Source organism: Portunus trituberculatus, chromosome 38 (assembly GCF_017591435.1).
Source record: "Portunus trituberculatus isolate SZX2019 chromosome 38, ASM1759143v1, whole genome shotgun sequence".
Taxonomy (NCBI): Eukaryota; Metazoa; Arthropoda; class Malacostraca; order Decapoda; family Portunidae; genus Portunus; species Portunus trituberculatus.
In genome coordinates, this window is record NC_059292.1 from 20,842,211 (window position 1) to 20,858,525 (window position 16,315).

The 16,315-nt window shown below is 46.9% G+C and overlaps 1 protein-coding gene across 1 annotated transcript in view; it reads left to right on the plus strand.

Moving 5' to 3' along the window:
• Nucleotides 1-11,572: 11,572 nt before the first annotated feature.
• Nucleotides 11,573-16,315, plus strand: part of LOC123514894 — a 45,372-nt gene continuing 40,629 nt past the window's right edge. Inside the window, exons 1-6 of the mRNA XM_045273151.1 lie at nucleotides 11,573-11,591; nucleotides 12,199-12,292; nucleotides 12,820-12,912; nucleotides 13,489-13,589; nucleotides 14,010-14,165; nucleotides 14,527-14,691. Of these exons, the coding sequence (XP_045129086.1) occupies nucleotides 11,573-11,591; nucleotides 12,199-12,292; nucleotides 12,820-12,912; nucleotides 13,489-13,589; nucleotides 14,010-14,165; nucleotides 14,527-14,691 (628 nt within the window). The remainder of the gene's footprint in view (nucleotides 11,592-12,198; nucleotides 12,293-12,819; nucleotides 12,913-13,488; nucleotides 13,590-14,009; nucleotides 14,166-14,526; nucleotides 14,692-16,315) is intronic.

Consider the following 16,315-nt stretch of genomic DNA (forward strand, 5'->3'; position numbering starts at 1 on the left):
GAGAGAGAGAGAGAGAGAGAGAGAGAGAGAGAGAGAGAGAGAGAGAGAGAGAGAGAGAGAGAGAGAGAGAGAGAGAGAGAGAGAGAGAGAGAGAGAGAGAGAGAGAGAGAGAGAGAGAGAGAGAGAGAGAGAGAGAGAGAGAGAGAGAGAGAGAGAGAGAGAGAGAGAGAGAGAGAGAGAGAGAGAGAGAGAGAGAGAGAGAGAGAGAGAGAGAGAGAGAGAGAGAGAGAGAGAGAGAGAGAGAGAGAGAGAGAGAGAGAGAGAGAGAGAGAGAGAGAGAGAGAGAGAGAGAGAGAGAGAGAGAGAGAGAGAGAGAGAGAGAGAGAGAGAGAGAGAGAGAGAGAGAGAGAGAGAGAGAGAGAGAGAGAGAGAGAGAGAGAGAGAGAGAGAGAGAGAGAGAGAGAGAGAGAGAGAGAGAGAGAGAGAGAGAGAGAGAGAGAGAGAGAGAGAGAGAGAGAGAGAGAGAGAGAGAGAGAGAGAGAGAGAGAGAGAGAGAGAGAGAGAGAGAGAGAGAGAGAGAGAGAGAGAGAGAGAGAGAGAGAGAGAGAGAGAGAGAGAGAGAGAGAGAGAGAGAGAGAGAGAGATGGAGTCTGGAACACCGGAGAGAGAGAGAGAACACCGCAGAGACGTGGCGGCGATCGTAGTGTTCCATAAGGCACAGGTGCAAAGAGTGCCACATCTGGCAGGGCTGCGTCATCCTCTAAGAGTCACCGCACGGAGCACGAGAACGGTGCTCAATGGTGGTGACGCCGTAGAGGTGCCGCGATCCCACGGGTGTCAGCATCAACGCACCTTCGCAGGACGCGTCTCCAGGATGTGGAACTTGTTCACGGCCGCGGTGCCTCACGTCCAGGAGATGAACACACAGTGTCAAACTGATGGCACATAAGTGGAGACAGACACTGCCAACTCCTCTGACACTCTTGTGACGTGACACTCAGTGTAGTGCAGTGCGTGAATAGTGCTAGTGAAGTGAAACGAATAGTGCTCCATTTGCATGCTGACCATCTTGTATATTATCTATTTTTAAGTCTTGTAAATATTGTAGAGAAATAGATTGTAGTACCCTTAGAATAGGTAGCACACGACAGTGCGCCTTTGGGTACATGTTCTTTGTATTAAGTTTGTTTAAATAAAAAAAAAAAAAAAAAGAGAGAGAGAGAGAGAGAGAGAGAGAGAGAGAGAGAGAGAGAGAGAGAGAGAGAGAGAGAGAGAGAGAGAGAGAGAGAGAGAGAGAGAGAGAGAGAGAGAGAGAGAGAGAGAGAGAGAGAGAGAGAGAGAGAGAGAGAGAGAGAGAGAGAGAGAGAGAGAGAGAGAGAGAGAGAGAGAGAGAGAGAGAGAGAGAGAGAGAGAGAGAGAGAGAGAGAGAGAGAGAGAGAGAGAGAGAGAGAGAGAGAGAGAGAGAGAGAGAGAGAGAGAGAGAGAGAGAGAGAGAGAGAGAGAGAGAGAGAGAGAGAGAGAGAGAGAGAGAGAGAGAGAGAGAGAGAGAGAAGAGAGAGAGAGAGAGAGAGAGAGAAAAGAGAGAGAGAGAGAGAGAGAGAGAGAGAGAGAGAGAGAGAGAGAGAGAGAGAGAGAGAGAGAGAGAGAGAGAGAGAGAGAGAGAGAGAGAGAGAGAGAGAGAGAGAGAGAGAGAGAGAGAGAGAGAGAGAGAGAGAGAGAGAGAGAGAGAGAGAGAGAGAGAGAGAGAGAGAGAGAGAGAGAGAGAGAGAGAGAGAGAGAGAGAGAGAGAGAGAGAGAGAGAGAGAGAGAGAGAGAGAGAGAGAGAGAGAGAGAGAGAGAGAGAGAGAGAGAGAGAGAGAGAGAGAGAGAGAGAGAGAGAGAGAGAGAGAGAGAGAGAGAGAGAGAGAGAGAGAGAGAGAGAGAGAGAGAGAGAGAGAGAGAGAGAGAGAGAGAGAGAGAGAGAGAGAGAGAGAGAGAGAGAGAGAGAGAGAGAGAGAGAGAGAGAGAGAGAGAGAGAGAGAGAGAGAGAGAGAGAGAGAGAGAGAGAGAGAGAGAGAGAGAGAGAGAGAGAGAGAGAGAGAGAGAGAGAGAGAGAGAGAGAGAGAGAGAGAGAGAGAGAGAGAGAGAGAGAGAGAGAGAGAGAGAGAGAGAGAGAGAGAGAGAGAGAGAGAGAGAGAGAGAGAGAGAGAGAGAGAGAGAGAGAGAGCAGAGAGAGAGAGAGAGAGAGAGAGAGAGTGAATGGTGTGAGAGAGGTGAGCGATCCAACGCCGAGACCATACGGCTAGTAGGAGCATCAACGCAGTGAGAGCGCGTTTCCAGGATGTGGAACTTGACGGAGGAGTGACCAGGAGATGAACACACAGTGTCAAACTGATGGCACATAAGTGGAGACAGACAACTGAACTCCTCTGACACTCAGTGTCACGATGACACATAAGTGGAGACAGTGTAGTGCAGTGACGTGAATAGTGCAGTGCGTGAAGTGAAACAATAGTGCTCCATTTAATGCTGACCATATTATCTATTTTTAAGTCTTGTAAATAGTAGAGAAATAGATTGTAGAAGAATAGGTAGCACAGACAGTGCGCCTTTGGGTACATGTTCCTTTGAAGAGAAAGAGAGAGAGAGAGAGAGAGAGAGAGAGAGAGAGAGAGAAGAGAAGTCAAGATACTTGGAGTGGAGGTGATCGAGGGCTGAGGTTTGACAGGCATGTCAAACCATTGCCAAGAAAGCCTCTCACAGGATCTCCGCCTCAGAAGGATCGAGAGTTTCCTCGACAGGAAGGGGAGACTGCTGAGAGAGAAGGCACAGGTGCGAGAGAATACGCAGAGATGTCCTGTGACACACACAGAAGGAGACTGACAGCATCCAACGCCGCGCCATACGGCTAGAGATGCTGCACTACCACCTCACCCAGAGCCTGAGCGTCCCCTTGATTCACTGGAACACCGCAGAGACGTGGCGGCGAGAGTGTTCCATAAGGCACAGGTGCAAAGAGTGACATCTGGCAGGGCTGCGTCATCCTCAAGAGAGAGGAGAGAGAACGGTGCTCAATGGTGGTGAGAGAGAGGTGCCGCGATCCCACGGTGTCAGCATCAACGAGCAGGAGCGAGGATGTGGAAGAGACGGCCGCGGTGAGACGTCGAGAGAACACACAGTGTCAAACTGATGGCACATAAGTGGAGACAGACAGAAGACAGTGAGTGACACTCAGTGAGTGCAGAATAGTGCTAGTGAAGTGAAAGAATAGTGAACAGAGACCAGAGAGAGAGAGAGAGAATAGGTAGCACAGACAGTGAGTAAGAGAGAGAGAGAGAGAGAGAAGAGAGAGAGAGAGAGAGACAGAGAGAGAGAGAGAGAGAGAGAGAGAGAGAGAGAGAGAGAGAGAGAGAGAGAGAGAGAGAGAGAGAGAGAGAGAGAGAGAGAGAGAGAGAGAGAGAGAGAGAGAGAGAGAGAGAGAGAGAGAGAGAGAGAGAGAGAGAGAGAGAGAGAGAGAGAGAGAGAGAGAGAGAGAGAGAGAGAGAGAGAGAGAGAGAGAGAGAGAGAGAGAGAGAGAGAGAGAGAGAGAGAGAGAGAGAGAGAGAGAGAGAGAGAGAGAGAGAGAGAGAGAGAGAGAGAGAGAGAGAGAGAGAGAGAGAGAGAGAGAGAGAGAGAGAGAGAGAGAGAGAGAGAGAGAGAGAGAGAGAGAGAGAGAGAGAGAGAGAGAGAGAGAGAGAGAGAGAGAGAGAGAGAGAGAGAGAGAGAGAGAGAGAGAGAGAGAGAGAGAGAGAGAGAGAGAGAGAGAGAGAGAGAGAGAGAGAGAGAGAGAGAGAGAGAGAGAGAGAGAGAGAGAGAGAGAGAGAGAGAGAGAGAGAGAGAGAGAGAGAGAGAGAGAGAGAGAGAGAGAGAGAGAGAGAGAGAGAGAGAGAGAGAGAGAGAGAGAGAGAGAGAGAGAGAGAGAGAGAGAGAGAGAGAGAGAGAGAGAGAGAGAGAGAGAGAGAGAGAGAGAGAGAGAGAGAGAGAGAGAGAGCCCACGTATGGCAGGATGCAGGGCTTCACCCACTGGGTGAGGAGGGACCGACAGGAGCGAACAGGAGGTGGAGTGGCTGTCTGCTTCAAGGAAGGAATGCAGGCCCAGCTACTGACATAGACACGCCTCCAATGATGGAGATGATGTACTGAGTAATGCTGGCAGACCGCTCAGCCCTCCTGCTGTGTGCCCTGTATCGCCCCCGCGACAAGGGCCTGACTCACCCTGTACCTGACTGAGACTTAGACAACCTGATGATGGCACACAGCTGCAGCCACGTGCTGATTGTGGGGATCTCAATCACCACCTGGAAAGAGACGCCTACGAGAATCTCCTGAGGTGCAGGGTCTGACAGATCATGTCACCTTCCCCACACATGAACGAGGAGGGACATTAGACCCTGTCATCTCAGACTACCAGGAAGACAAGCTTCAGTGTCATCAGCTGGGGCTCGTGGGCAGCTCTGACCATCACGCTGTACTGACACAGCTGGAAGTGGGCGTGGCTCAGGACGAGGCCACCACCCGCACCATCTGGCTGTGGAACAAAGCAGACTGGGCTTCCTGCGCCGCGACCTGACCCACACCCCATGGGCCACTCTGCTACAGGGAGGAGCAGAGAGTGAAGCACTTGCACTCACCTCTCACCTTCTCGCCCTCCAGAGACGCCACGTCCCACACAGGGAATACACCACCAGATCGACGGATCAGCCATGGTTTGGCTACCGTTGCCGTGTTGCTGCTGAGGCAAAGTATGCTGCCTGGCTCCGCTACAAGAGGAACCCGACTCGGCGCAACAAGGACCTGCACAGGGCTGCATGCAGGAGGATGGTGGTAACCAGCAAGTGGGCCTTAAAAAAGTGGGAGGAAAGCCTGCGCCGGAAACTGTGTGGCACTGGCGTAGGAAACAAAACTTGGTGGTCCCTTGTTAAGGACAAACAGGAACTGGCCACCAAGAATCCATCCTCCCTCAGCAAGCAGGACGGTACTGTCGCCACCAGCAGTAAGGAGAGGGCACAGTTGCTGGCTTCCTTGTTTGCTGGAAAATGAAGGTGGGAATCCACAGCAGCCACCGCCTCAGCTGGTCCAGCAATGTGAGAAGACTGTCACCATGGTGGAGGTGACGCATCAGCAGGTGAAGCGATTATTGCGGGGCTGGACACACAGAAAGCCACCGGCCCTGATGACATCAGCCCGCACCTGCTGAAGCGATGCTCCCAGGAACTGGCTGCCCTCTCACCCAAGTTCACAACTTGTGTACGGGAAAACGTCTGGCCTTCAGTGTGGAAGGAGGCTCGAGTAGTTCCTGCACACAAAAAGCTCCAGGACGGACCCAAAAACTACAGACCCATATCCCTGTTGTCAGTGGTGGGTAAAGTGTTTGAGAGGGTCGTGGCAGAGGTGGTGTGTAGCCATCTCAAGGACAATGCCCTCCTCTCAGACCAACAGTTTGGGTTCAGACCTGGAAGGTCAACCTCCGACCTAATGATGCTTCTCACCAGGCATTGGCAGGACGCCCTCGACGACGGCAAGGACACTATAGTGGTTGCTTTGGACATAGCAGGAGCTTTTGATAAAGTATGGCACAACGGATTACTAGAAAAGCTTCGTGCTAAAGGCATCCAGGGTGGCTTGCTACGACTCTGGGAAATTACCTGCAGGACAGAAGCCTCAAGGTGGTTGTCAACGGGCAAACATCTGAGTCCCTGCCTGTGGAGGCATCAGTGCCACAGGGTTCAATTCTTGGCCCACCCTGTGGAATATCTACGTGGATGATCTTCTCCAGCTACTGCCAGGAGTCATGGCCTATGCTGATGACTGCACCCTCTCCTATACCTATCCACGCCAGGACAGTGGGCGGGCTGCTGAGGCCATCAATCAGCAGCTACGAGTGATAAAGGAGTGGGTGCTCGCTGGCAAGTGACATTCGCGCCGGAGAAGACACAAGCAATGGTTGTCTCGGTCCCCAGCCGCCATGGCAGCAATGGCAGGAAAGTTGTCTTTGGCGTTGCTGCTCCCCACCCAAGATGACGTCAAGATACTTGGAGTGGAGGTGGATCGAGGGCTGAGGTTTGACAGGCATGTCAAAACCATTGCCAAGAAAGCCTCTCACAGGATCTCCGCCTCAGAAGGATCGCCAGTTTCCTCGACAGGAAGGGGAGACTGCTGCTGTACAAGGCACAGGTGCGGCCCCACCTTGAATACGCAGCTCTCCTGGATGTCCTGTGCCGCCACACACAGAAGGAGACTGGACAGCATCCAACGCCGCGCCATACGGCTAGTAGATGCTGCACTACCACCTCACCCAGAGCCTGAGCGTCCCCTTGATTCACTGGAACACCGCAGAGACGTGGCGGCGATCGTAGTGTTCCATAAGGCACAGGTGCAAAGAGTGCCACATCTGGCAGGGCTGCGTCATCCTCTAAGAGTCACCGCACGGAGCACGAGAACGGTGCTCAATGGTGGTGACGCCGTAGAGGTGCCGCGATCCCACGGGTGTCAGCATCAACGCACCTTCGCAGGACGCGTCTCCAGGATGTGGAACTTGTTCACGGCCGCGGTGCCTCACGTCCAGGAGATGAACACACACAGTGTCAAACTGATGGCACATAAGTGGAGACAGACACTGCCAACTCCTCTGACACTCTTTGTGACGTGACACTCAGTGTAGTGCAGTGCGTGAATAGTGCTAGTGAAGTGAAACGAATAGTGCTCCATTTACATGCTGACCATCTTGTATATTATCTATTTTTAAGTCTTGTAAATATTGTAGAGAAATAGATTGTAGTACCCTTTAGAATAGGTAGCACACGACAGTGCGCCTTTGGGTACATGTTCCTTTGTATTAAGTTTTGTTTAAATAAAAAAAAAAAAAAAAAAAGAGAGAGAGAGAGAGAGAGAGAGAGAGAGAGAGAGAGAGAGAGAGAGAGAGAGAGAGAGAGAGAGAGAGAGAGAGAGAGAGAGAGAGAGAGAGAGAGAGAGAGAGAGAGAGAGAGAGAGAGAGAGAGAGAGAGAGAGAGAGAGAGAGAGAGAGAGAGAGAGAGAGAGAGAGAGAGAGAGAGAGAGAGAGAGAGAGAGAGAGAGAGAGAGAGAGAGAGAGAGAGAGAGAGAGAGAGAGAGAGAGAGAGAGAGAGAGAGAGAGAGAGAGAGAGAGAGAGAGAGAGAGAGAGAGAGAGAGAGAGAGAGAGAGAGAGAGAGAGAGAGAGAGAGAGAGAGAGAGAGAGAGAGAGAGAGAGAGAGAGAGAGAGAGAGAGAGAGAGAGAGAGAGAGAGAGAGAGAGAGAGAGAGAGAGAGAGAGAGAGAGAGAGAGAGAGAGAGAGAGAGAGAGAGAGAGAGAGAGAGAGAGAGAGAGAGAGAGAGAGAGAGAGAGAGAGAGAGAGAGAGAGAGAGAGAGAGAGAGAGAGAGAGAGAGAGAGAGAGAGAGAGAGAGAGAGAGAGAGAGAGAGAGAGAGAGAGAGAGAGAGAGAGAGAGAGAGAGAGAGAGAGAGAGAGAGAGAGAGAGAGAGAGAGAGAGAGAGAGAGAGAGAGAGAGAGAGAGAGAGAGAGAGAGAGAGAGAGAGAGAGAGAGAGAGAGAGAGAGAGAGAGAGAGAGAGAGAGAGAGAGAGAGAGAAACGCGAGGATTCTTTCACTCCTCGACGCGCCGTTATAGTCAATAGCTTTCTTTTGGCGGCTTACGAAGCTGTGTTAGCGTTTTGTACCACCGCATCACCATTGGCCCGTATTTTGTTGTAGTTGTTGTAGTTGTAGTTAACAATTTATACATGTATGTAAGTATGTATGTAAGTATGTATGTATGTACGCATGTATGTATGTATGTATGTGTGCATGTGTGACATGTTAATGCAGTGTGAAAGGGAACTGGTGGATGTGAATGGTGTTTTATTGTAATGCTTGCTGTTCTGTTATCTAGAAAGTTTGCTTTCTGAGTCTGTTGTTTGATTTTCTTTGGTGTGTTCATCCAGTATTGGAGTTTGCATTGGACTGTTAGTTACTGTTTGAATTGGCGTATTGAATTGTTTGGCGTGTTGTTTTCTTAGGTTCTTTATTGTTAGTTTTATATTATCTTGTGATTTTCTGTAAAAGTTGATTGTCATCAGCTGTGTCTCCTGGATTTCCTCCTGTAAATGTTACTGTGTATAATGTATAACGTGTATAATGTATAACGTGTATAATGTGTATAATGTATTACGTGTATAATGTATAATGTGTATGATATATAATGTGTATAATGTATAACGTGTATAATGTATAATGTGTATAATGTAATTGTTATTGCTATTTGCGTATCCTTTTAGTTTATTTCTTGTGTGATAAGAATTTCATTCTTCCGAGTGAAGCGTATTTTTGCTGTTTCCTGTGAAGTTTTTGGCCCAATATTGAAGTTTTCGTTTTACTGTGTTACTGGTTACTGCTTCTTGCTCTGGTCTGGTTCTTGTTGGAGGTCTGTGTGTCTTCCCACTGTTTTAGTTCCGGAATCGATCCACTGTTGCATAGGTCCGGGTTTCGTTTAGTCATAGTTGGGTGTGTTTGTACGTTGGCGTTATTTCTTTGTATTTCATTACTGAATTCCTCCCATTTAGCAGATTTTGAAACTAATGCCGTTGGTAAGGGTGTTGCTACGGCCCGTTTATTGAACTTTTATCATATCTATGTTATTTCTTTTTTTGTTATGTAAGAACGGAAAGCCGGCCAAGGGCAAGAAAAACTAAAAAAAAAAAAAGCCCATTTAATTGCAGTAATGGTAGGTTTTGATGTCAGGTGTAGAAGTTTGTGTATGGCCAAATAAAGTCATGGAATCATGTCCCTGATGATTGATTTCCCTTTAGTGTATCCGACGTTCATGTCACCAAATATACAAGTTGGTGCGTCCTGTGTGACCAGTCTGTGAAAGTCTGTCAGAGGAAGATATGTTCTGCGAGGAGGGAGGGAGATATGGTATCTGCATTTATTGTGCCCGTGTTTGTTGTGACTGAGGTCTGTGATATGTATGTATGAATGTCGTCTTATTGTATGTATGCATGAAAGTAGTCTGCCATGGTGTACCTTATGGTTAGAATTGCTGAACCGTCGTACTGAGTGTTGTGGCCTTGAACATTGGTTGTTCATCCTTTGCCTCATCTGTGTTGTTGAGGAGGATGACACCTGGTTTGTATTGTAGATATGTATTAATAAGTGATAATCTGTTTTCGCTAAAACACTTTACCACATTTGGGAAGTGTAGAAGACGCGTCGGCGTGACCACAAAAGGATGGCAGGCTCCTGAGGAAGGGATAATGATTTTTAACAGCCAACTGGCAGGTTAAGCACCACACGGCAAGGGCGGGAAACTCCTGACGAAGGGCTAGACTTGACGAAGGGCTAGACTTCTCAGTGTGGTAAAGTGTTTTAGCACATGCAGGAAAGTTATCGGTGATGTTGTAGAGAGTCTGCATCCTTATGTCAGGAGCGCGGCGCCCTTGGTGTATGGTCACGATGTAGCGTCTGCTACACTCGTCAAGTAAGTGGGAGTGTTGTAGCAACTGCAGTAGGGTAGACAGAAATAGTGAGAGAGAAACACCATGCCTTTGTCAGGAGCGCGACACCCTGGGAGTACGTTACCGCAGTGTCGTCTCCTGCATTCACTCCCATAAGTTTCTGAAAGTGTTTTTCCAACTGCAGGAGGTTGAAGGTCATGGTGATATTCATCATACCTTCGTCAGTAGCATGGTGCCATGGCCATGGTCTCTCGTGCACTCCCCAAGTGTGTGAGTGTTGTAGCACTGCAAGAAGGTTGGCGATCATATTGAGGTATTATCATCCCTCCGTCAACGAGCGGAAGGTTCTATGTGGACGGTCGTGCTGTGGCGTCTCCTGCACTCCCTTAGTGTCTGGGAGTGTTGTAACATCAGGCTGATTGTTATGTTTAAACACTTTGGGGACTAATTGCAAAAGAAGCCACAGCATAACCGTACACCAAAGGCGCCAGGATCCTGACGAAGGGATGGTGACTTTTAAACATGACAGTCAGCTTGCAGGTGCTACAACCCACCCAGACACGGCACGACTGGACAACAAGGGCCCCACACTACTAACGATAGGATGGAGAATGTCTCAACATGACCGTCAACCGGCTTCCCTTGGTAGCCACACGATCAATGGCATCTTTTGGTCCCATATAAGTAGAAACATAATCAAGGGCATCCTTTGGCGTCACTGCTTACCAAGGGCGCCACGCTCGTGACGAAGAGATAGTGATTATCTCAATATGAACTTCAACCCTCCTGCAGGTAGGAAACACTCTCAGACATTTAAGAGCTTGAGTGCAGGAGACGCCACGGCCCGTCCGTACACTAAAGGCGCCGCGCTCCTGACGAAGGGATGGGAATCCCTCAACATGACCGTCAATCATTCCTGCCATTGCTATAACACTCTCACATTCCTGAGGAGTATAAAAGAGGTCATGGCGTTGGCGCACACCGAGGGCGTCATTCTCCTCAATATAACCTTCAGTACTCCTACAGGTGCATTAAAAATACTCGCAGACACTTAGGAGAGTGAATACAGAAGATACCACGGCACGACGATACACCAAGGGCGTCACGCTTCTAACGACGGGATGGAGACTCTCAACATGACCAATAAACGGCATCCTTCCCCTTGAAAGCCAAAGAATCACTAGCGTCCTTTGGTAGCCACACGAGCACAGGCATCCTGTGGTCCCCTCCCTTGGTAGCCACACGATCATAGGCATCTTGTGGTTCCCTCTCTTGGTAGCCACACGATCACAGGTATCCTGTGGTCCCCTCCCTTGGTAGCCACACGATCACTGGCATCCTGTGGTCCCCTCCCTTGGTAGCCACACGATCACAGGCATCCTGTGGTCCCCTCCCTTGGTAGCCACACGATCACAGGCATCCTGTGGTCCCTCATTGGTAGCCACACGATCACAGGCATCCTGTGGTCCCTCTTGGTAGCCACACGATCACAGGCATCCTGTGGTCCCCTCCCTTGGTAGCCACACGATCACAGGCATCCTGTGGTCCCCTCCCTTGGTAGCCACACGATCACAGGCATCCTGTGGTCCCCTCCCTTGGTAGCCACACGATCACAGGCATCCTGTGGTCCCCTCCACACGATCACAGGCATCCTGTGGTTCCCTCCCTTGGTAGCCACACGATCACAGGCATCCTGTGGTCCCCTCCCTTGGTAGCCACACGATCACAGGCATCCTGTGGTCCCCTCCCTTGGTAACCACACGATCACTGGCATCCTGTGGTCCCCTTCCTTCGTAGCCACACGGTCATTGGCATCCTTTGGCGTCACCATACACCAAGGTCGCTGAGCTCCTGATGAAGAGAGTGACTTTCAACATGACCTTCAACCTTTTTCTTCAGGGGTGAAAAACTTGCAAAAACTTTTGTTTCCCAGACACTTTTATTCCCCTATGTTTTATTTATATATTCATTCATTTTTAATACATTTTCTGATGACACAATGGCTGCAAGTTCCTATACATCGCACAAAAGAAATGCATTGTACACGGTCTTAGCTCATCTGTCCCGAGCCTTGAGACACCGGCGTGTAGAACACCAAACAACCTGCCCTTGTTAAAGTTTGGCAAACTTTCTCATGCATTCCGTCAACATGCGTCTGCGATGTGAAGGTAAACAAAGTGATGCAACTTGGTGGGCACACAAGACTCCAGTGCTGAGCCTCGCACTTTTGGGAGAAAGAAACTACGTACTTTGCTTTGTTATACTGTACAGGAAAGTTCAATATATCTGTCTATACGTGTTAACTGAAGGTCGCCACTGCTGTTTATCATACAGATCCACTAAATAGGTCTTCAACACAGTATAGGAGAGGATATAATGACTCATTGCTATTAAATACGTTTTTCCCCATTTCATAATGCAGAACCTTTATCTAAGTAACACAATAAAACTTCTCTTGCACACTTCCTTACAATTTCCATCACAGTCATGTAGCAAGAGTAAAGATTGGTATTCTAAAACTCTCTGCTCTCATACAACACATCAATGATTAGCAGAGTTATCAAGAGTGTTCCTCCTTTCAATAGTGTAGAGATCTTTTGTTAATAAGTAACTACAACCATAAAAAAAACACACGCACACTTAAAATCCTGTGTAGGTTTACGTAGATAACCTTTTGAAAGTAGCGGAGGCGCGGCGCAGAAGTTTCAGAATACGGTCCAAGCGCTGAGATGTTTAAAAATACCAAGGTCCTCCTATGTCTCCGAGAGTTCTGAGCGACATCTACGGGGCATCAGTGCATTAGCGTGTCAGTGAAAGCTGTGGCTGTCACCTGTAGTGTGTGCGGTCTGGCCTTCGCAGTGCAGCCTGGGTTAGTACAGTTAAACATCTCAGCGCTTTTATATTATATCTAATGGACGTTACCGTGATTTTTCAAGGATGTTTTCATGTTTGAGGTGATAGTTTGATATGGATTTTACATTTGTGAGAAAATGAAAAGATTTGTAAGTACTCCGATTAATTACCTTTGTGGTCTTTGAAAACTGTCCTTTGAAGAAAGAAAAAAAGTTTCAGAATACGGAAATGCGGAGTATGCAGTGCCCGTGCACTAGCTAGGCCTGGCTGGCACTCTCATAAAGCTCGTGGTCACCTCTCCTGGCTAGTTTTCAAGAAAGCGATCTTCTTTAGGTGTAACCACCTTGGACAAGAATCATTACTCACTGGCGTTATTAAACAGTCCGCTAATTCTCATAAATGCATTACCTTGCTTCATACATTCTAAAATTGTCAACAGTTTCATACACGTATGTTTCATACGGAGACAGACTGCCACACGTAGACCTGCATGGTGGCTTCATGCAACTTCCCTTATAATGTTGTGTTCTTATGCTCTAACAGGTCTCGCCTCATCTACAGGATGGAGATGGGCTCCGTTGGGAAGCTGATCACTGCGCTTGCACCATTAGTCTTATTCTTCGCTTCATATGTCTGGTTTGTGTTTCCAGTGACCTGTTTGTTGTTACTTTACCTCACCGTGTCTGAAGCTTTCGTCCTGTCATATCTTGCCCCATGAATCTGGTTCGTGTATGCAAATTCTTGTTAATTGTTCTTCTTTACATTCGCGGCATAATATTTCGCGATTTCTGATTCGAAGTGGCACTTACTGACACGGCAAGACCATCTTTCTCTCCAATTAACAATGAGACATGCAAATGTGACTGACAAATGACTACTATAAATATCTCCATAGATAACTAAATATTACTATAAGTTAATACTTTTTATGCTCACGCAAATCCACCAATTAAGAATACTACAACTCGCTTTAATGTTTAGTGTGGCACGTAAGACATCTTGATCTTTTGATAAGTCTTTGAGACTATACTGTTTAGCGATTGACACCTGAAAGCGATTTGTTTTTTGTTTTCATTTCATGCTTTCCTTTTCTTTCTTTTTCATGCCCTAAATCAGATTCTCTCTCATATAGAATAAATGAACAAGTAAAATATAAGGATGACAAAATAAGATCAAACTTTCAAATTCATGATGGTGCCGTGTCTCCGGCAGCGGTCAGGGCATGTCGTGGCGGACCAATATGCAGCGAGGCTTGTGGAAGGGCGCGTTGCCTTCATGGACCTACGCCGATCACGTCAGGAGGATCGCGAGAGGTAATAGTGTTGACATAGGGTTACCTCAGTCTCTCCACACAGGTATATGAAAATTATATATGTTTGTGGAACTCAATGCCTGTTTAAGTATTTCCTCCCGCCTTGGACTTAACTATTTCTAGAGCGAGGTTTCGAAACACTTATCTTCACATTTGTATAAATAGGGTCTATATAATCATTACTAAGAAGATTAGTATATCTGGTTATAAGGACACGCCTCTTTGAATTACAAAAGTTTTGTACCTATGCTCCCCGAGGTGAACGAAGGATAGCTAAGATATTATATGCACGGAGAAAAGCATGAAAGTTAGCTCTAATCAAACCAGATAAATAAAGTGAAATCAGATTAAACCAAATAAACATTGATAGTTTATCAGTTAATGCACAATGAATGGGATTTCAAAAATTTATCCTTTTCAGAATGGAAAGACATTCCAAAAGAACCGGAGTGCCAGTTCCCATTCTACTACGAAGACAAGTGGCAGTACAAATGTGTGGACATAGACGGGATACTCTTCTGCCCCATCAACAAGGAGCCGCTGGTGTGGTCTGACACCGCCTGCTACTCCGAGGAAAGTAAGTAAGGCATTCACTGCAGAACTCTGTCGCACACGAATCAACGTTTCTTTTTTCTTTTCTAGACAACGATTGAAGACTTTATGTTCTTATGTCATTGTTTCTTGCAGATTGTTATTGAAAAGGAGAAGGTTTAGTTGATAGTCAATAGTCAGATCCTTTTTCTTGGTATAACAAGAGCTTCCTACTCCTGGCAGGTAGATCCGTCTCCAACATCCACATTATTTCTTTTCTCTTGGAGTGATCTGCTGCTCCTTCATTTTGTGGCAAATAACTTTTATCTAGTTCATCCTCTTCCTCCAGGCACAGCTGTCTCATGTCTCTCTGGAACCATTTCCCTAACTAATCCTTTGTCTTACAGTCACTTGGTACTGGACAGAGAATGCTCAGTTCATACAGGCCTTAGTTCAAATGGTCTTTAAAGCAGATCGACCTGAGAGTAAAAGGGTCTCAGGATGTCCGGTACTCGAGACACTTGTACCCAAACCACTTGGTCCCCAAATGCCTCCAGACCTGGACATCTGGAGTACAGGCCTCCTGAAGGCAGCACATGGATCCACAAACATCAATATAACGTTTATCTACTTCCAATTTAGCGTTTACCAAATTATCTACTATTTACTCAACCACCTCCACCCATCCACCCAACCATATCCACCTATTTAGATCCACCTACCTATAGCCGTAACTCCATCCTTCTTTCCACCGACTATATCGCTAACCCACCCACCCACCTCCATAAACCCAACCGTCAAGCAACCGCTCAACCACATCCACTCATTCACTATCCACACACTACCTGTGTACTGGTTCCTAACCTTTTCTTGAGCGAGCACCACTTCAGATACCTTACATTCTCCATCTACCACCACGCTCCAAAAAAAAATCAATTAAAGCAAATATCAATTTATTCACATTAAATAGACAAATGAACTAACAACAAGGAACACAACTCATTTTAATGCGAAGTATGCACCTGTTCATTTTTCACCAGCTGATTGATGTCAGACTATCTTCTGTAATGCAATAATCATTTTTTTTCTGAAAAATTATTTGATTAAATTAATTAAAATCACATATGATCCCAAAAGTACTCATTTACAACTTGGAAGGTGGTTAGAAATCACTACTATAATTGAAATTACGTTTTGCTTGAGAGGAAAAAAAAAGAAGAAACCATTGTGGCGTGGTTTTCTCAGTGACAATGTAAAGAAACCAATTTCACATCCATTTTCCATTTTTTTGATAGATAAATTGAAATATTTTTTTCATTTATTTTATATAATGGTAGAAACAAGGAATCATTTTAAATTATATATGAAAAATGTCGGAAAGGCAGCCAGTCAGACCGGCAGAGTGGTTTCCTGGTTGTTCTGGCAAAACAGCAAATCCCAGCTGCATTTCGCTCCAGGCAGCACAATCCCAGCTGCATGTAGCTGCAAATTGTCCCATGTAACCGCTCCTCACCCCCCCGCCTAGTTAATCCACCAGCCCACCCTTACATCCAGAAATGTCCCCAGGTCGGACTGCTCTTCAGAGAGCGACCCAAAATCTTGACACCTCCCTTGACTTTTTCTTCATTAACTTCTGCAACATTTGCGGTCTTAGATCTAATTTTCAATCTGTAGAACACCACCTCTCCTCTACTAAACCTCATTTTCTTTTCCTCACCGAAACGCAGCTGTCTCAGGCAACTGACAGTAGCCCCTTCTCTGTTCCCTCCAAGGCTGGATGTTGTGTTTATATGCGCAATGACTTAACTTGCTTTCGTGCCCACACTCTTGAATCTTCAGAGTTTTCCACCATCTGGCTTTGACTCTATAGTCACTCTCTAAATTTATCTGTGCTGTCTACCTCTCCCTAACTCCTCTGACTATACTAAATTCTTTGACTAACTAACTTCCAATGTGAAGCTGATTCTATCCCTTTATCCTTTCGCAGAGATCTCCATCTTTGAAACTTCATTGTTCACCACCAGGTTTGGCTTTCTTCCTACCTCTCCCTTAACTCCTCTGACTATACTAAATTCTTTGACTAACTAACTTCCAAAGTGAAGCTAATTCTATCCCTTTATCCTTTCGGTTCACCACCAGGATTGGCTTTCTTCCTACCTCTCCTCTAACTCCTCTGACTATACTAAATTCTTTGAC